Source organism: Prenolepis imparis, unplaced genomic scaffold, assembly GCF_030444845.1.
Source record: "Prenolepis imparis isolate NDT839.2.m4 unplaced genomic scaffold, iyPreImpa1.0 SCAF_14, whole genome shotgun sequence".
NCBI lineage: Eukaryota > Metazoa > Arthropoda > Insecta > Hymenoptera > Formicidae > Prenolepis > Prenolepis imparis.
The window spans coordinates 3,401,007-3,423,405 of record NW_028141172.1 but is presented as its reverse complement, the minus strand read 5'-3'; the positions used below and the strand labels follow the sequence as shown (position 1 = coordinate 3,423,405).

Genomic DNA, 22,399 nt, shown 5'->3' with positions numbered 1-22,399 from the left:
AATTGGCCAATAGCGCGCCTATTTGCATTTACCGCCGGCCTCCGAACAGGAACGCCGCAACAGACGAGCCGGAAATTAATGTGTTGGCTCGCTAATTGCTAATTAAAAACACTACCACTGCCGTGGCGACAATCGCGCAGCCACAGTACTCTCGTAACGATATGTCACTGTATCGCGATCAACTGTATCCAGTGATAAAGCGGCTAAGAGAGGCCAAGTTAGACGATATACGCGACATTCGACGATAAAAAGGCCTTTGTGAGTTAATCTGTCAATGAATGAGTACCCCCAAGGCATCTTTAAATGTTAAAAATTCGTCGGAACGTCTTTTTGACCGAAACAAAATACAAAAGACCTTTGTATTTTCGAAAACCTCCGAAAATACAACGAGAAAGAATGTTAATGCTCAGCAGCTGATATAAAAAAATTGAAGAGGTGAAAAATTATGTATTGACAGAAAGGTTTTAGTGAAAGTGCTGATGTAAATTAAGATTTTATTTAAGACGATATTTTTATTTAAGAAGATATGCGATGTTTTCATCGATTATATTGGATTTTGAGTTTGATAATGAGAAGAGAGGATCAACAGATCCATGTAAATAAATTTGTTAAAAACTGGATTAATTAAGCAGATTAAATTAGAATCCATCAGATTTGAATCCAGTTGGAAATAGATCTACATTCGGTTTACGAGTAAGCCGATTTATTTTTCATTAATGTAAATCGACATTTTTCCTTTCTGCCGACGAGAGATTCAAGTATCTAAATGATTGTCAAATGCCTGAATATTACGTGCTTGACTATATATGTTGTTGAATACCGATCGAATATCAGAAATTTCGCACTTGAACGTATTTCTCGTAATCAAACTATCGCAGATCCATTTTTTGAATGAGCGAACATGCCCTGGACGTTTATATTCAGAACGTATATGTTCCCATTATTTGTGCAAGAAGGGTCTCCCAATTTACCGCAAATAAGGATCGTGCACTTGCCGAGTCCGAACACGTTTCAAGACTCGTGCTACTCGCTACCCTCGTACGATTGGATTGTCAAATATTAAAGTGGCGAATTCCGAATTAGTCGGTTTATCGTGAAACTTTTATAAATCATCAGAATATTCCGCATCCTGGCTCTTTCTACGAGGAAACCATAAGAAAATTGTTTAAAAGAATATATCAGAGATAATACATGTGCGTGTGTACATGATTAAAATATGCATCTGTGCAATACAGAGTGATATATCTATTAAAATATGTAATCATCATTAACCTTATTAGTATAATTATATTTTAATTTTTAAAAGAAAATTATTTTTTCTCTGAAAAAATTAAAGAGAGATATATAATACAATTTTTTAATTTGAAATATTTTTGTACATAATTGCATCAGTAATTTCTGGGAGAATTTCTGGAAACATGATTCGGTTAAAATTTGTCACAGAAATTTGATAGGAATATTATTTTAATGTAAAATATGAATGAAAAGTGTTTAAAAGAATATATCGCAGGTAATAAATGTACATTAATTTAAAAAATGCATTTGCGCGATATATCAATTAAAATAATTGTCACTTATCATGTGTGTGTGTGTGTATCTTAATTTTCAGTAAAAGAAAATTATTTTTTCTCTGAAAAAAATTAAAAAGAAGAAATAAAATTTTTTATAAAATATTTTTTTCTACATAATTGTAGATACTTCAGTAATTTATGGGAGAATTTCCGGAAACCTGATTCGGTTAAAATTCATCACAGAAATTTGATACGAAATTATTTTAATGTAAAATATATTTAAATGGACTGGGGCAATTTTGAATGATCACATCACACCAGCACGAACCAGATTCACCGTTATTGCGTATTCGTAAGAAAATTTATGCGGCGTAATTTGTTATGCTAAATAAAATGCGCGATTTGTAGATTCGCTGGACGCAGGCCAATGGGATTTCAATGCGTGGCTATAGAATCTCAACTAATGTATTCAGATAGAGAATCACGGCGTGTCTGACGGAGCAACAATTTAAATTCGCCCTGTGTAGTAAAGCAAATTTTATTAGCGATCGCGTGTTAAGATTAGTCGACAATCCATTGAAATAATGCGAGAGAAGAGATTATCGTCGACCCCCTCCTGCAATATGCATAAACCGATTACGACTGATACGAAATATCTGGTTTTAAAAAACCGGTAATCCCATTAATATATCTCGTACATACATAGATAGAAAATTAATAGGTAATTTGTGTAATATTTGTATGTAACCAACATACTCAAGCACGTGTCATTCATACATTTCACAGCTGTTTTATTATTTTAAAGAGAGTTTTCAGTTATATTTTTTACGTAATTATTATATTATTATTTTATAATCATCATATATATCGTACATTATTATTAAATTATTTACAAATGTTAACAAAATTATTATAATTTTTCAAATAATTTTTATTTGATCAAACGTATCGAAAATCTTTTAAGACTATTTGTCAGCAGGAAGGTTTTGTCTACAAGTGTCTCTAATAAATTTTTCTTTAACATTTGATCGCGATTACAGTTGTCAATATCAGTTTTATTCACTAACGTTTTCATTTTTTAACACTATATTTTTACACTACTTTTGATACTTTTATTGGAGTAGTCTTTATATCTCCATCCATGACAAAAATACACCGCAAGAGTCAAGCGCGCTCGACGTTAAAAAAACTGTCAAAACATGCAATCTCTGCGATGACCGCCTTTCAGCATATGATTGCAAAACTCGAGAAAAGTATATTAGAACTTTCTCCGTTTTTCAAAAGCAGTCACATTAAACTCGCATCAAAACGAATAAAAATTATCAACACGCTTCCGTCAATATTCGAGCTGTCAAATTACATAATTTCATTGATACGAAAAGAGGCAACAATAAACTTTACAAAGTTCAAGTAAATTCTATACCCTTTGCTTTCTTTCATAAGAATAAAATATAATAATATTTAATTATTTCGTCACTGAAAAAATATTTTACGTGTTATCGAAAAAAAAAATATTTTATATTATTCAAACACACGTAAATTAAGTGACAGATAACTATTGCGTAATAATTATTATTACCCACGGAAACGTATATCAAAAGCATGCACTTTTAGACGAGCCGATACAGAGACAATTTTTCATTCGCTATTTTATTTATCCAGTTAATGTATATGAATATTTCAATTACGTAACATTGCCATCGGCATGAATTTAGAATTAATTTCCATCGAGAAACGATGATTGGCGCGAATTTCGCGCGCCAGTGTTTTAATTATCCCGAGATGAGAGACGCCGTTTCTCGAAGCTGATGGGGAGGATAGGGAATTGAGAAAGGGGGATCTAGCAATCGCGGCAAAGTTCTCATTGACTTCTTATTTTCTGTGCCGTTGCAAGCTCATCTCGTCGCTTCTTTCCACTTTCATTCTTTATTTTCAGATATCAGGCCAATCGTTCTCGACGATAGGAATTTTACGGTATATATCGAGATTTGTGCTATTGACGAAACACGGGACATCTTCGGGAGAAGAAAGGGACAAAGCGTATCTCCAGTTTTGTCGTGCTTTTTGCACTCCCCCCTATCTCAACTTCTTTCAGTCAGTGATTGTCTATTTGCCGACGAAAGCAACGAGTTAGGGCAAAAAAATATTTGCGAGAAATAAATAAAAGAAGGAAATATCGTATAATTTTTTTCTTCAATTTTGTGCATCACATATACATGATGGGCAAATATTGTAATTTAAAATCATCATTAACGCTTAATAAAAAATACACTTGTTTTTTATATATATATATATATATATATATATATATGTATGTATAAATCAAGTTATAGTAACGTAACAAAGCTGAGAAAGAATAATAAAAGTTGTTTCGCTATACAAGTAACATCGGAAATGAGTGCAACGAAATATATATAACGAAAAGATAGGAGAGACGAAGAAAAAACAACAACATTCTTTATTTCTGAAAAAAACGCACGACTGTTTTCCATACTCCGTTTTCTACGCGCGTATTCTCAATGAAATACAAACGAATATATGTATATCTCACTCACGAATATATGTATAGCATGCACGCGCATTCGCTTTGTTCCTCTTTGCATCTTTACGTAAATAATGAAATAATAAAAATATAGCTCTTGATACAAAAGTGATGGATAGTGGTAATAAACATTAGAAAGAGATTACGGGGAGGGAAACTATTTTTCAAAATATAATAATTCTCTCTCCCTCTCTCTTGCGGCATGCTTTGATCCTCTGCAATATCCAGACAAATTACACTGTCTCGATCTGCATTATAAAGTACCGGGAAGAAATTGAAAGGAGAGCATAATCAATAGCAATGGGATTAAGTGCCTTAAGAATAGGTTCACATTTGTTTGCACGGTTTCGACTCTTTTATTACTTCGAAAAAAAAAAATGTAGACTCGAATCTCGAGACAGATTCGAATTTTTCATAAGTATCTCAAAAAATATAAGAGCAGTACTTTCAAATACATTCGAATCTAAAGCAAATATGTTCTTATGAATATTTATAAGAAAATGGAGTGAATAGGCGCAAATAATATATATATAGATTTTTTATCTTAGAGTTCGAGTACTACTTGCAAAAGATTTGATAAAAAGTACTTATAAGTATTATTTCGAACCTTGCAGATACTCGATCTACGAGGGTGTTTCTCAAAAAGTAATAGCAAATTAAATATTTTGAGATATATAATTCACTTAGGTATACAAATAATATGTCATTTTTCTACGTAATTACGTTTATTATATCAATTAATAATTATCGTTTATTATACATCTCAAAATATTTAATTTGCTGAAATATTATTTATATGAAATATTATTTCCTATGAAATCATTATTCAAATCTTAAAAAATAAAACATGATTATTAGATTCGACTGAGATTTTTAAGTACAGTATTGAGTACTTGATTCCTGATAAAATCGATCAGGAAAGAGGAGGATCGGAAACATAAATTGAGTCCTAAAATTTTACACCCCTTCTCTCGGAGAGTTTTAATTCTTCAAGTGTCATAGATTTCTTTTTATTAGAGTTAGTTCTTATTGTTGGAAAGAGAAATCAAATCTTACAATAAAACTTAATTATTGGATTCGACTGAGATTTTTGAATATTGAGCCTTGATAAAATCGATCAGGGAAGGGGAAGATAAATCGGAAGCATAAATTGAGTCCTAAAATTTTCTAGTTTCAATTCTCAATGCGCAATTATGCCGCAGGTTCAATCCGAAGCTCCGCATATCGCTCGTAGCGAGATAAACGTTAACGTTGCCGCGGCGGCGAAATCTCCGCCGCAAAACGAGAATTGCGCGGAGAGAAGCCGCATCGTTGGCGCGCAAAATTAATAATTCGCGACGCGAATGGCGCCAACGTCGTAACCGCTCTCGCGTCTGTCGTGCTTTGAGAGTCGCTCATGTGAGCGCGCGCGCACGTTACGTACGTATACACATCGTCCTGTGTCGTCATGGTCGACATCCCCATGTCGCCGTTTTACGGCTTTTACTCCTGTCACCAAGTGAATTTGCCGAGCGAATTGTTGGCGACGTCGCTTTACGTCTGTAAAGCCGCTCTCTCGCACCTCTCTTTCGAATATTTCGCACATTTTTCATTCATTAAAATATAATAAATTAAATAATTCTATTATAATGCTACATCGCGCGCACCTCCGAGAAATTTGTGTCGGAAATTCCCCCAATCAGACAACTTCAACTATTACATATTTTATATATGTATATTAAATATATTATATATATATTACAAATGTGTATTAATATATTAGAAATTATTATATGTTTAAATATATTATATATTAAAAATATAATATATTTATAATAAATATGATATAATATTTTTAATATATTTAAATATATAAAAATGTATAATATATAAATAAATTTTTCTTCGTCATCTGATTTATCTTTTACAGGCCACTTAGATATAAAATATTTTTCGAAATATATAACTCTTCTAGCAAGTCGATGCAGCGTAATTTCCGTATAACATTGCGCAATAATTTTAATTGAAACAAATAAAAGAATCGTTGAATTATGTTTTTCTAGCGCCAAGTATAAAAGGGCACGCGCTTCTTCCTCTCGAAAGCGCAGTCTCGCAGAATCGGAAAATTATTAAATTAAGCCTCAAGCACAGAGAGCGCGCCGTAGTTAAAGTACATTATTACGCAGACACGGCTGCGTCTTTATCTCGAGTTTATTACACCGTGTTGATTTATGTAGCTGGTGTAACGAACCTGCAACGCGACGGCAAAGTGTTTGGCCAGCTATGCGAGAGTCGAAGTAGCAAGTAAACGCGAACCTCGGAACTCGGAAGACACGGGGAAGAAGCCAGGACTCGAGACAGGTCTCGTCCCGAGGAATTCTCTGATAACAAGCGCGCCTTCGCGGTATAATCGGATTTGAAACTGCTGCAAACGCTCGAGAAAACGATGACGGGCTGTACTTATCCGATCACGAAAATTTCATCTGACAATGAGCAGAGAGAGATGAAAGATTGAACACGCGAGGGAAAGACGAGCAATTTCAATCCAGTGGAATCTCAATTTCACTCGATAAATCTGGCGGACCCATTAAAAAAAAATCGAATGTTAACGAAATTAACAAGACTATCATCCGCATTTCACTCATTCTAGCCCGTTGAAATTTAAATTTCGCCTTTCAATTCTCTACAAGTTACATACGTAGAATTCTAGAATCTCTAGAGTCTGAATTTAAAGTGCGGTATCATCAGCACTTCGAGTCCCTCGCGGAATCCCAAAATCATCCCTCAGCACAATAATCTGTCGCGCTGCAACTGAGAAACCTACCCCCCGAGTACCTTGTACTCTCCTACGCCCTGGGGTCTTTAATAATTAACTCGTTCATTGTATACTCGATCCGCGGGGAGCGGATCGCCGTAACAAAATCCTCCGCCATTAATGCTACGGCATTATCATAGGAGCCATCACTAATACAAACCATCCCGGCACGGTTCGCGTAACGATATCAGGGCATAATGGAGGCCCTCTGGCCAGCGACGACGTGTATACACAACGCGATAATACTCGTACTTACATGACGCGGCGTGCGTTCACGCAAGTGTGTATTTGTGAACCCCGCACGTGGCCCGTCCAGGTACACACGCGTGTAAGGGCACGCGCGTATATACTCGTTTGTATCGCTTGGGATTCGCATGACGATGGTAATGAGACCTTTGCCGGAGGGCTTTTCGGCGCACAATGCAATTCCGCTTGTTACTGATAACGGTCCCCGCAATTGCTCGTTACCTGTGTGTGAGACCCCTCTGCCCCCCCCTCTCTCCCTCTCTCTCTCTCTCTCTCTCTCTCTTTGTTTCTAACCGCCCCCTTTTTTCGCCCGGATGTCTGTCCCTGTGATTTTCACAGGATATTGTATTGAAGGCCTCTCTCTGATGGACTGCAGTTGCAAACGCCTGTGCATTCACTCGCAAAAATGGCGGATCGGATGAATTAAATGCTCTTGAAAAAACGATATCACGGGAGAATTCATTTTTATAACGCTGGAAGATCGAGGGAGAAGAGAGAAATCAGTTTTTTTTTTATGTATCATTAATTTTTGACGTACGCTATGATACACGTTTTGTTTTAAATTGAAGATAATTTCATAAGGAAGACTCTATTAAGAACCATTCCATTCTTTTTGTTAGTTTTATTATTTTTCCCGGATTTTTATTAGAAAATGCTATAGATATGCACTGAATATTGTCTTGATAGTAAAAAAACTTTCCTCGCATTATACCAATTCGAGTTTCATTAATTTATTGCAATTATTATAATTGCTTAAACAACAATAAACTGTCTGATTTAAGAGTGCTAAACTCAATACGTGCTTTTCATTAGCGAATCCTCGCTAATTTCGACGCAGTGTATTAACAATCTCGATAATGATAAGCGATCGCCGTATTAAAAGTCCGACAATACCGATGTAATGACTGCAGGAAAACTCTCTTCCGTGGGATAATTTCCTCTTACACGAAATGACCAATTCGACTAGCCTATTTTCATCGCGCATACAATTTGCCGGTTTTCTCTTCTTTTTTTTACGCACTCATGCTGCGTTCGATAGAGATATCGCTTGTAAAAAGGAAAAGAAAGGAGTTTGGAAAATGTTTGCCATAGGTAGATCCCTCTCTCTCCCTTAATTTCCTCGTTCCCCGATAAACTTATACCTAGTTCGATCTCTTGCGGGAAAGTTGTTTTATCTTCGCGCCCATTCAATTATCGATATAACAAGCCAACATCGCGGAATATTTCGTAGAACACTGTATAACACCGTACCGCGTGCGTTTTTCGAAATACTTAAGCCAATATAGGAGGATGCATTAATAATAGCTTCGGGAATTAAAATAACAGACTCTGTCTTTCTCTCAATTTCACGCGCAGCGTTACTAAGCGTTCGCTTTAATATTTCTAAATATACGCAGCGCGAATCGATCTATCCAGCTTCAAAATTCCACCCTAATCATCTTACATCCGAGTGCATCGATTCATCCCCGGCGGAAATTGATCGACCCCACCAAGCGTGTATCGCATTCAGACATCCGGACGATCGTCAGCAAGTTGAAATCAGAAGCCGAGAGGGAAGGCGAAAGAGCAGCGAGAGATGGAGAGGAGGGTAGGAGGGGAGGGGGGAGAGTGGAGGATGCGAGAGTTAAATTAGTTTCCGGGGCAAAAGCTGGCTGCCGGCCGGTTTTCAGGACTAACCCCCGTGTATAATTCCAGAACAGCTCCATCAGGCCGGAACCCACGAAGAACCTTCCATCCAGACTATCCCGACCTACCCCTTCTACCCTTCTACCTTTCCCCCCACCTTCCCCCCCTTAACGCCGCATCCCCCTAACACGTGTGCGTTCACCACCACCTTCCCGGGACTTCGCGGGCGCTGCAGTTTGCGAAGTTAATTACCGTCGGATAATTGCACCCTATATGCCGTCCGTCTGATTAATGAGGCGTGGCTGGGCGAGGATCATCAGGGATCCTGGAACCCTTCGCCTCCATCCTCCGCCCCCTCTTTTCTCTTGTCATCAAAGGACGATTCGCGGTTACCTCCGGGGGATAACGAATCTGTTCGCTCGACCACCTCGCTATTTCACGGCCGCTTTTGGGGGAAGATCGAATTCAGAGCCCCCGAACGACGCGTGATTCGAACTGTTTCAGTTCTCTCTCAATCTGAAGAGAAATTCTTAAAGTTAAATGCGCGGATAAAATGCGAGACCTAGTTTCCTTTCAGCGAAAAAAGCTCGAACGTTTCCCTTAATGATCTGATTTCTATTTAATCTCTCGCCTTTAATCTTCTATCCAAAAATCCTAATTTCTTGACACATGCACACGTATTCGAGATCGCGGCTCCTAAAATGCGATTGCTTGTGGAGACTTGACGAGAATCCGGGATTAATTAATATTTGCGCAATCATGGTATTGCTCTCGGTTATCTCTGGGGGTTGTTCTAGAAACGATTCCTTCGGAGGAATCCTCGTGAGGACACGCGGTACTCCTACAGAAAGTGCTTTCATACGGTTTGCGGTTGCCTCGCGCGAGCAAAGCAGCCGTCTTCCTCGACTAGATGGTTTCTCCTCGCTCGAAGTGAGAGAAACTCAGCAAGATCTCAGAAAGGTCGCCCTAATAGGAACAGTTGCCTAGAAAGCTTGATTACTGACTTGGCGTCGCGATGTCAACCCTGTCCGACATATACACGCTTAGGAGCACCTTATGCGGGTAAACGATCAAAGAGCGCTGATTGTTAATTAATTAACACTAGAGAACATATCAGATATCGTAATCCCGAGAGAGGGGAAGTCTTAACGAACTGGTATATACGATATATTCGATTTCCACATTACAAATTGTACATGTAAAGTACATTTGTATAATTAATATATTATATAACGCAAAAAAGAGATACATAAAAGTATATAAAGTTTAAAAGTTGAGAGTTAATTAAATTCAAACAGTTTTGATCAAAGTTGCTTCTCCACGGAATACTTTGAAGAAAAAAAAAAAAAAAAAAGAACAACTCAACAAACTCGACAAACTCAACAACGTCGCGCTAAACGTTGCTCAAATTTGTATTACATAACGCAAGCAAATTATCACATCCCTTCGAAATTGTGCGAGTTTAACCGGGTCGACGCGAACGGAGGGTCTTGTAAATCACCACGTTGTACGATGCACTTTTATCTCAGCGATTTACGAAGCCGTGCTGACAGCCGCTAGTAGCGCCTGGCTTTTGCAATTCATGATCCAGAAAAGCTCCGGCGAAAGCTTTCGAAACGGCGCGGCGGCGAATTGAGGCCCCGACTGTTTGTTTTCAACGCGCTACGAGTGTAACTGAACGTTTTCAACCACAAAATGATGCTCGTGGCCGGGCATCGTGTAAACACGCGTATTCAACGTTGGCGAGACACAATTCTTTCTCTATTTTTTTTACGCCCGCCTCCGACACATATATACATGCATACACTCATGTGCTTTTGTTCTCCTTTCGCCGCAGGCCGCGTCCCCGCGCTACATAAATGCTCATTTTCGCGTCGTGGCGTTTTCCTCGCCGTTATCCCGCAAACGTCATAATCAGCAACGTGAAATACTTATGCGGGAAACGGATGCAGAAATGATGCGCGAATCCAAGTCTAACTAGGGTGCCTCGCGAACCCGAGAATTTTGATTTTCATGAAATTTTACGCATAATATAGGGGAGATAAATAGATGAGTTTAGAAATTTTTAGTTGCAATCTAAAAAAATTCTAAAAGAGATAAATATTCGAGATTTCGAAAAATATTTCATGCAAATGTTTTATGATAAGGATACCTCTATTTAATCACATTAATAATATTTTAAATATATTTTTGAAAATTATTTTTTAAATCTTTGAAAAAATGTTTCACTCCTCAGAATTGTCTTTTGATCGCAATTAAAAATTTTTTCGATTAGATAAGATAGAAAAAAATATTTAAGAATTCGTACAATTTGTTAAGAGTGTTAATAATGCACTTCTCTACCTCCTTTGCATCTTCAGTTCATCCCCTATAATATATTGTCTCCTTCCTCGAATCTCAGTCATTAAAGTATCCAGATTTCATTCGCGCTTCGAACGCAGAAAAAACAAAAAACTATAGTGCTTTATGACGCGCGGCGTGTATTTCCATTTATCGTTCTGTTATCATTCACGTCCATCTCGGACGAAACAATATGATGCAATCATAGTCGCGCGGCAATGACGTAAAATTTACTGCGCCGGCTGTAAAATTTATCGTTGACGAGAAACGTTCGTCGTTTGTCCGCGAGATCGTTACAGAGGTGACCGATGCTCGAAAACCGACACTGAATCTAATCACCTAGCAAGAATTCCATCAATCTATCCGCTGAAACTAAAAATAATAATAAACGCGACTAATAACACTATTCAACAAAAAGTGACTTCTTTTCGAATACCGGAACGAGACTAGTCGTTTCTTATAGTTTTTTAAACACTGAACACAATTCCAAATTGCTCCATTACATCTCAATTTTGAGAAATTTGCAAGTAAAATTGCAAAGAAGGGCTATTTCTACAAACTTTGTCATATTATAGCTACAATATGTGATGTGCTGAAGAAGTTTTATTGCAATCAAAATAAAGTATGTTGTTAGGATGGTTTAATGTAGGGAAGATAGCTGTGATTTAAGTCATTGACGATTTACCAAATAGCTTTCAATTATTATTTAAACTTAAGGGTATGTTAGGTCGCTAAATACGAATGTCAAAGTTGTAAAATTTAAAATGATGGATTCAATAATGACGGATTTCAAAATGTTTAAATTGCAATCTAAATATTTTTTAACATATTGAGTCCACCATTTTAAATTTGACAATTTTGACATTGGATTCGTATTCAACGATTTAAAAAAATCTTTTTGAAAGCTACTTAGTATAAATTGTAAATGACTTATTGTTAGTCACACTTAACTTTTGCAATACACCCCATATTTAACCATGAGTATCTTTATTTTAATTGTAACAAAACTGCTCCAGCACGTCACATATTGTAGCTATAATATGACAAAATTCATAAAAATAGCCCTTTTTTGCAATTTTAATTGGAAATTTTTCAAAATTTTTCAAAATTGTGACGTGATAAAGCAATTTGAAAACCGGATTCGTGTTCAGCGTTCAAAAAACTATAGAGAGAAGTGTTTCGGTGTTTTTTTTTTGTTGAACGATGTAATAAGATTCAACCCTTGCGAATAAATTTAACGCCTTTCTCTCGAAATTTTCACCGCGCAAAAAAAAGTATCAATTTTGTCCGTATAATTCAATAAACAAAATAAGCGAACTTAATAAACCGTTTGCGCTTATCCGGAGCCTTTTTTCATGCCGCATTGCGGATGCAATTCACCGGTGCGGATTGGTTTAAGAAATATCAGCGCGCGAAAGTATCAGTAAAGCGTTACTCTATGACACGGCTCGGCTAAGATGCCGGCGAGAGATACGGCACGTCTCTGATTGCGTTTCTTAGTTCGCAGCTACCCCTTATTGTCCATCCCCGTCCCCCCTTCGGCGCCGACCGCGCCTGTCTTTCCTTCCTTCCTTCCCTCCCTCCGCTCCGCGTCCTTCTCTTAACAGCGCAGCTATTCTCCCTCGCGGTTTTTCTTTTGTCGTCCCAGAGAAGAGTCCCAGGGTCGGATTTAACCTTTTAGCTTCAACAATTCCCTTATAACTCTATAGCAACTCTCGCTTCTCGCTTCTAACGACGTGTGTTATTAAAATGTCGCGTTATTAATTAATTTCTAGAGTGTGTGAGAGAGGAATTTTTATTAAGTATAATCCGAGGAAGCTTGACTGCATATATGCATGACTGTGTATTTAATTAAACGTTGAACGATTATATCGCAATTGGAATATGTTGACTCTAGCGAGAAGCTTAGGAGCGGAAAAATGGAAGTGTGCGTCATTTTTCTAATCTAAGCTTCTTAGAAAATATTCCCTCTGTTGTCGTAAAATGAAATAATAAGTATAAAAACGCAGGGATTCCAACGAAGTAAGTGACAATACGACTGAAGATAATGAAGGCGCTTAACTAAAGCGCTCGAATGTAACGCGACCGCCGCATATGGGACACCGCTAACAACCCTCGAGAGAGAGGCGAAAATTCGCGAGGGCGGCCCTGAACGGAGACGGCGAGCTTAAGAGTAAACGGAGGAGAGAGAAGAGGAGCAGGAGAAGCTTTACAGAATTAAGGAACCATTCGCCTTTCATTAACTCACTGCGAGAGCCCATTCGGGGAAGAGGGAGAGAAAGAGATATTCCCTCCGTGCTAACTCATCCCCCCGGTTAATCACTATCGCGGGTGGAGGCGACTGTCTCCGATAAAAGGACCGGACTTTTATCCTGCCAGGGTGGAGGCCATTTACCGCCGTCGTTCTTGGCAAATAGGTAAACGAGAGATCTTTTCTCCGATTCTTACTGAACTCTTCGGCCGCGATCTAGATTGCGCTACTTCGTTAATCACACAAGAACGCACGACTTGCCTGGCCTTGTATTTTCCATTCTACCCCCGCGTTTGTTTCCGACCCTTTTCACCAAACAAAAAAAAAAAGAAAAAAGGAAACGACTTCCAGTTTTAGATTAAATTTGAAGTAATCGCGGCTCTCTCCCCCTTAATCGTTTTAAGAAGCACTCCCTTCAGAGAAGGGAAATCCAATAAAGCAATTATAGTTACTTAGTTAACAAATTCCAACTACTTTCTCGTTCACGAGAAGATTAGAACGTTACCGTTGGCACAATTAAATTTCAAGTTGTCAACAGAAATACGCAATTTTATATATATTATATATATTAAAATATATATATTATATATATATTGAAAATTATATATATATATATATATATATTTTCTTAAAAACACCCTTTTAATAACGGACTCTCGAAGACTAAAATAGCATAAAACGAAAATGTCGAGAGTTTAATAGTTCTGAAATAAGAAGCAGTTATATAAAGTTCGCGAACGTTTATAGCTAGCAAGATATACGCAGTAGTAAAAGCGCGGTATTGAGTCGTTTTTTCGACCCGATATTAAAATAATCGTATAAACGCCCAGACATATATACGAATGCAATGAGATTCTCATTATGAGAATATTCTCGCTCTCGCGTAGCGAACAATTTATCATACGACAGTCTTAACACGCCCCTTTCAAGGAATCATGAATTTCAGTCCCGACTTTCTCGCGAATCTCTCAGCGATATATACGATGATATACGAAACATCTCGTGCGATAATCCCTTTCCGTGTTGACATTATATAACAGATGTGTGGGAATATATCCTGTAATAGTCCCACGATCGCAACAGCTTCTGGCGAGGATTAACCCTTCCGTCAATGAACGAGTACCCAAAGCCACTTAAACCATTAAAAATGTGGGCGGCAGCTGCTATAAATAAATTGTCGCAGTGTCGAAAACACGCAATTGGGAATCCGAATACCTAATATAAGGGGTATCCATTAAAGGGTACAAAAATGTTGCTTTGACAGAAGGGTTAATCTTTGCTGTCACAGTAGATGGGGTCGCTCGAAGCCGCAGATCGACCTGTCGGATACGCGTTAACAATAAGATAAGACTCACCGGGATCGGAAGTGGGATGCGACCTGGTGAGTCGGCAGAGTTGTAATGGCAGATAACGAGTGTCTGCCCGCGGTGGTGACTTTGGTGGCGGCGGCGTCGCGCTGAGGAAGCCGCGCTGAAGTTCCCAGCCCACTTCCTGGATGATCGAAGCCTTCCTGAAGTACGGCGTCACTTCCCGCAGGTATTTCACTGCAACAACAGAGAACGTCGTCAGCGTCTCGTTTGACTAAAGAGATCGGTGGGAAGCATAAACGTTTACATTTTAACCCTCCCTTTAACTATCCCTACACGGAGAGAATTTTCTCTTAGAATTTACCCGGAAAATCATGGTATGAAAAGAATTTTATGAGAATTAATATTTATCACACACAATAAAAATAATATCTATATTACAATAAAATATAAAATATGTTTGATTAATTTTACTATGCAGTTTAGTTATGATAGATATTATTTTTATTGTGATAAATATTAATCAGAGAAATTCTTAAAAAATTCTTTCCATATCATATTGTCCCTCGATTACCATGATTTTCAAGGTAAGTTTTAAGAAAAAATTCTCTCAGTGTACGTAAAATATCTGTCTATTGTTATATAATTACATTTCTAAACTTTTTTTATTTCCTCGCTCTAAAAGAGTTCTGAGCACGTATATATTATTTATATATATTATTCTATATATTATTTAAAATACAGAATGGTTGCGAAAAAAGCACAAGGCAACCAAAATCGTGGATCTGATCAATTTGTGATCAATCAGTGAATTTTTATCTAACTGCCTTGTTAATTTTTAATCCAGAAAATACTCTTTCCTCGTTAAAACTTCGACAAACACTAATTTGCTTTAAATATTCTCATTTAAAATTACTTTTATTAAGCAAAAAAACAACAAATGAATTTCAGAGCTTATTATCGAAGAAAAAGTATACGAGTTGGAAAGTAGAAGAATACCCTATATGTCAGACGCCACACAAAACAAGGAAAAGTTACTTTACATTACTACGTGGAGGTTGAAACGTGTAGGTTCGCGTGTCGAGTTCGGAGGGAAACCAGCAAGAAAATCTAAACTTTCTTCTCGCGAGTCTTTGAAACGAAAGTCGTGTCGCGGAAATCGAGTATCGACCTTCGGAATTGCGGGTGGCTCCTCCGCTTAGCCGACATCTTGTCGGCCCTATTACGCGAAATTTAATGGAGAACGTCGCCGTCACGTGGCGACAGCAACGTGATGGGGCCGGAATTCTGATGTATCGTATCCACGATGATCCAATATGTCTGCCACGCAGCTTCATGCGGATAGTATATGCGCGCACCCTCTCGTAACCGGCTTGTATTTACTCCCTTTCGATCACGAACGACATTTCCGCAGATCTTGTCAATCCCCTTAATTGAATATATCAGCATTCATCAACGTCGGCGCGCACAATGTCGTCGCCTTTGCCTCGACGTGACCTTATTGCTGGTTTTACAGAATTGACACGACGACAAGAAATTTATCCACGGATTTGATCGTTTTACTTTTTACTCTGATCATCGTGAATTCGCGAGAATATTATTTCCGGGACCCCTCAATTTGATAGGTGTATTTGATAAATATTTTTATCGAAAAAAGGAATGTCTTCTTCTTCTAATAAAAAATCCTGTAAAAATAACCTATTAAATTGAGGGGTCCTGAAAATAACATTCTTACTAAGGCACTTCTATAATTAAAAAAACAAAAAAAGATGGGAAAAATGTCTCATGTGTCTGATTCACAAGCTGAACGAGAATCTCTCCGCATACGATAACAGCAAAGCTCAAAGCATTTGGAGAGTTAGAGAGCTCGACGCGACATATATTTCTCAGCCAATCTCTGCCGGGGGAGACGCGGCGGTGGAATTAATTAATTTTACGCTTAGCAAAGGGGGTTAACTCCTGGGGATAGAATTGTGTCCGACCGAAGATCAAGCTGGCCGTCCAACTTTTCATGCGCGCACATATCTCTCCCTATCTCTCTCTCTCTCTCTCTCTCTCTCTCTCTCTCTCTCTCTCTCTCTCTCTCTCTCTCTCTCTCTCTCTCTCTCGCCACGCGCGCCGTATGCCGACGCGCAACGTGTGTTTCTATTGAATTTATTTCGGTGGAATCCACCCTGGATGCGGCGCGCACGTTGCTGATTGCAGCTACATCGAGCCGGCCAGGCCAGGACCAGGCCAGGCATCGGGACGAGGCGCCGGACCCAGGACGACGCTTCGCTTGCCAGTCACGTATGCGTGCATCATTTGCTATGGGTTTCATACCAGCCATAACTCTACGGATATATCCACCCTTCTCCCACCCCCTCTGCACACTCCTGGTTTCCTCCTCTTCGGCCTTCGACCCCTTCAAATCTCGCATCGTAATTGCCGCGTCGAGGTTCCGTCCTCCCCGGGTTTAGGTTTAGGTTCAGGGGGGTTTGTGGCCTCTCAATCCGCCGCGCATTCATTCGCGCGAGGAAGTGGCAGTCGGGATTAATCAAGTCTTCGCCTCCTCTCTCTCTCTCTCTCTTTGTTGTCGTCGTCGTTAATTCGAGCAAAGGCCCCCTAATTTTCATTCGCCGGCGAGCTGTTAATCGCGACGCGGCGGCTTGCCTTTGACTGGGAGAGAATTCGCGAGATTTGGAATTGAATGACATTGTGCCATCGCATCGGTTTGTTGCATCGGGAGGACCGAGTATTCCACGCCTGCGGAATGACGCGACGAGGAGAGAATCTGGTGAGCTTTGATTGAGCTTTCATCACGTCCCCGGTTTGTTTAACGGTGATCGCGATACCAATTAGACTCGTCCCGAAATTGCGTTTCAATGTGGCATAATGGATTTGGAAGTCGCAACGAACGTTTCTGAGATAGAGTGTGTAAAATATAAATAGACGTGGATTCTATAGAAATCTTTGAATAATTTTTTTTCTAATGCCTTTGCGATTAAATCTCGAATTGACAAATTAATTCGGCAAACTTTTTAATCATTGGATTTTTTATCAAAGTATCGCATTTAATACTATATATTTGTATCAAGATATAAATATTCGATATGGATTGTTAATTTTAAATGTGAATCCCTGGCTCTCCTAAAGTTACCGGAATATCAGTTTCATGAAGCTAATTAAAAATATATTGCATATCAAATATGTGCACGATATTCAAAAATATAATATTTTTCAATTTATTTATATCCTATATATGCATAAAACAAGGAAACGAGAAACTTTAGTATTTTTATCTCACTTCCTTTTGCGAGAAAATTAATTTTGTGTCCACAAAATACATATAATAAAAAGTAATTGGAATACCGAGCCGCGAATATATGCAAATAAAAAACACGAAACTTTTTGCTATATTTACAGACTGCACATTTATCTTTTGCTTCATTTTTTGTATCAGTTGCAGAATATTCTATATAACTTAAAATGTATCGTAATAATACATATGGACAGCACACAAAGGAATAAAATAATAATACATATTCAAGGGTTTGAAGCTACGAGTTTAACCCTTTTGTCATAATTTTTGACCTTTTCATCAACCTATGGGTATCCAGGTACCAACTGCAAAAATTCATTATAGCATTCGCTGAGCATCGAATATTCCTTTCCATTAAATTTTACGTTTCCGAGTACAAAGGAAGCCCTTTGTATTTCATTTCGGACGGAGAAAAGTACACACACTTTTAACATTTACACTTTGAGTACGCGGATAGCCGTTCATTGACAGAAGAAAAAATTAAACTCCATCAGGGGATCGAGATTTCTCGCGCTCAGTTTGACCAAGCCAATTCTCGCGCCATAAGAAATCGAGATTCGAGCATAAAAGAAAGAAAAGAAAAAAAAAAAAAAGAAAAATCATCGACCCGAGAGAGGACCGTGCGGCTCCAGCGGCGCAGCTTCCGCTTGCATTCGCCGCCGAATGGCCGGGCGCAACGTTGCAGAATCAATCGACCATAATCGCGCCCGTTGAATCGGGTTCTCCCGTTTCCTGCGTCTGGAAAAAGCGTTTCGATGGCGACCGCGCGCACCGAATATCAATTGCCCATCTCGTGGCCCCGAAAGCTGGCCCCTGCATTCAGGAAGGATGCCTCTGCTCCTGCCCCACCCTCCCCCTCTGTCGCGTCGTCCTTGTTGCGGCCAGATAGGAAGCTAATAAACCGGAAGGCGGCTATCGCACGCCCAGTACGATAAATCGATCATGGCTCGATCCCAAGATCCGTAATTCGATCTTTATACGTCACGGGCTATTGAAGGACCTATAATTCAAAGTTGCATCCTGCTCTGTGTGTACTCAATCTGAACACATTCGAGAATTCGTATGTCAGTCTAATCAAGTTTCAATTTAATTCCGAATTTTCCAAGTCTGTGACTTCTTCTTTAATAAAATGTCTTCGATATATAATCTTCGTTTTTGTTTTATTTCGAAAAAAATATGTGCAAACGCGGAAGAGAGGAAGAGATATATTCGCGATATCAAAAGAGCATTATTATTTTATTATTATTTTATTATTATTATATTTATTGTTATATTATTTTTTATTATTTATATTATATTATTTTTTATTTTATATAGTAAAAAAATTATCATTAATTTTAGCATCAACTTGATACTTTTCTTGTACTTTTATTTTATTCTCGCCTCGCGTCTTGCTCGCGAAATATCTCTAAAGCGAATGGCGTAACTCGCATTGATAGAATGGAGGAAGATACCGCGAAGATATCGCATGTCTAGCTACTCGTCCTGGGACCGATATTCGTTTCGAACTCTCCCGTCGCGATTGGCAACAGAATTCGAATCCTGCCTGCTCTTATACGTGGCAGAGAACCCATCTCTTTCTCCGCGCCCACAGTAAAGCCTCCAGGAATTGCTCTCAAAGGATCCCCATAAAGCGGAGCGTTTTCTCGATATGCGGGGCAGATTTCTCGACAGATTTCCGAGTCCCGGCAAATTTCTGATAAGACTATCCCGAGAAAAAGAGAAAGCATCAGACCTCCCCGAAAGTCTTTGGCGACTTGCTTCTCCGCCTTTTCGTCCCGCGATAAGCAAAGTTTGGGAAAAACGAGTCTTTTACTTCCTTCAACACGAGGATCTTAGCTTATCTGTGTGTTAATTGTTCGGCAACAAAATGGAAAAAAAATCTAAACTTTTGCTATTATAATATTCTCTGGTTGCGCCACATTTTCTCCATACATTAATTGCAATCATATTGCATAAATAAAATTTATTTGAAATAAAATAAAGATATAGGTATATTATATTTTAATTTATTCTCCCCGAATGTATCTTCTCTCCCAATTTCGTCGATCACCAGTCGTTCAACAGCTTCGATTGATCGTCTCTTCGCGATCCCCCGTAACTTTAAATTCAACACCGTCACTTTTCCGTAAATCGCGTATCTCGGGAACACGATATCCTGCCGATAACGAGGTTGCAGGAAATGCGCGCGACATGAGAGTCGGGGGTGGAAAAAAATGTCGCGCGAGTTATCGGCCGAATGATTGATAGACTGGCATATATTTTGCATAAAGCCGAAATTATACGGTACGCTTTTCGATGAATCATGCAAGAGCTGGGGACTTATCGGGTAAATTAGTTCCTGCGAAGTAAATTATCCAGTGCATTCCGATAATTTTATTTGAGCATTCATGAATTTTTAATCCTTTAACCGTGTAAATTGTATTATCAAAATTTCAATTTAAATCTCTTCGGTAATAACTTCAAGCGAAAAGGACATGGACGTACGAGACGTGTCAATTTGGATGAAAATGTAACAAAAATATATTCCGCGACGTTTCTCTAAGATAAAGTCCTTTCTTTAATACTCGTATGTATTAAAGAATATATCTAAATAAATATCTGATAAAAGATGTACGATGATATGTACCGTTTGATAAAGCGATAATTCATGATATAAAAACTTTAAGTTGCTAATTAAAATTAAACACCGAGAAAATTACGCACTTGAGTACCGTCGAAGAAGGGGTTAAGCGACCCGGTGAAAATTACTATCATGAGCGCCGAGCACGGTGTAAATTTGCCTTAACCTAACATACACATTCGTGTGTTGATATTGCCGCACAAATATCGGCAATTTGTCAACCCCCACTCGTCATTCCCCTCCACTCTTTCCCTCACCGTTTCCTCTTGTGCGCAGCATGTTACGTAACCACCTCTTCTCCTACTCACACATATATGTATATACACACACATACAAGATCGCGCTACACATTCACCCCCGTGTGTTACATACGCTCTACAACCTACTGATGTGTCCAATATATCACATGTGTGGCACGCGCATATGTATTCGCAGTCGACGAAGCGTGTACAATTTTTGCGCTTTTTATAGTCGCAACCGCTTTCATAGACTTCAACTTGACTGCGCTTCTTTTTAACTCTGTGCATATATGTGGGAGTTGGGTATAGGGGAGGAAAGGGGGAAAGAAGCGCGTTGGTAGCTATTTTATTTGTAAACGTTCTCAAAAAGAAACTCGCGCGAAGCTCTCTCTCTCTCTTTTCTTCTCTTCTCCTCTCTCTTTGTTTCTTTCTTTTCCTCTCCTCTCCTTTTAAATCTCAAGTCCTCATGATTTATTCGCGATATCTAGCTGGCTCTCACGTTACTAGAATAATCGGGAGATATTTCGGATAAGTATAAGTGCGACGAGTTAGAAAAATAAATCACATAATAAAAAAAACGTCATATTACAAACTATCTTCTCCGAAAGAAAGAATGGAACGCTATTAAACTTAATTCAAGTTAGCGAGGAGACTCTCGAAATCAGCTTATTCAGTCGAGTTGATATTACATTTGCATTCAAATCGCATTAGATTTGCTTCTCGTTGCAGTTTAGAGTAATGAAACGAACAGAGCATTATAAAACGAAATCGATAAGCATAGTTATCATCGCGATAAGCTAATAATCAATTCAAGAGAGGAGTTTCTTTCCACGAGGGGATGAAGAGAGGGAAGGATGTTCTAGAAAGATGCAAGAAGCCTCGACACATATTTCTTATATTCAAACACTCTCGCGGAACTTTCTCTTGCCGAGAATCATACGATTTAACAGAGGAAAAGAGCAGATTTCTTGGGCGGCTCTTTAAATGTAACCGCCCGTCGGAGAAGCAAAAATCTGATGGGATCAGCCGTTCTCCGTCGAGAAAACGCGTTGCCTGGGAGAACGTTTAATCTGTGAATATCCAACGAATAATTCACCCAACGGACGATACGAAGGAAACAGTTGGAAAAATTCGCAAATAAAACCGCAGGCGAAAATCATGCGAATAAAACGAAAAATAAAAAAAAAGGAAAACGCGTTCTAACAATTGACAACGCGACATATTAAATTCAGTTTATTTTCATCGTAGATAAATCGAATGCGAGAATACACATCTAAAACGTGAAATGTTATTTCAAAATAAATGCAGAGAACAGTAAAAATATTGTCTATGTGTATATAAATAAGGGAATTTCTCAAAGAAAATACACGCTTCCCTTTTCCTAAAACCTTCCCTAAACTGTGAATAAGAAATATAGGCTGCTTTATTTCGGTAAGCCACCACTTCGGTGATATGTATTACTCGATAAAACATTTGGATGCCTCGATATCATTAAACTTCCTGTGTACTCCTTCTCTCTCCGAAAGATATAGGAAGCTTGCCCATTCTCCTTGATTGCAGAGCTTTTTGTCTCGATCGCTGCTGCAAATCGATCACTCGCTCATCAATTGTTCGCCGAA

General features: G+C 38.5%; 1 protein-coding gene across 2 annotated transcripts in view; it reads right to left on the bottom strand.

The window, feature by feature from the left end:
• Positions 1 to 22,399, bottom strand: part of Syn1 (Syntrophin-like 1) — a 265,686-nt gene that overhangs the window by 103,403 nt on the left and 139,884 nt on the right. For both annotated transcript variants that reach the window (XM_083054313.1, XM_083054314.1), the window contains exon 4: positions 14,666 to 14,854. In XM_083054313.1, the coding sequence (XP_082910439.1) occupies positions 14,666 to 14,854 (189 nt within the window). The remainder of the gene's footprint in view (positions 1 to 14,665; positions 14,855 to 22,399) is intronic.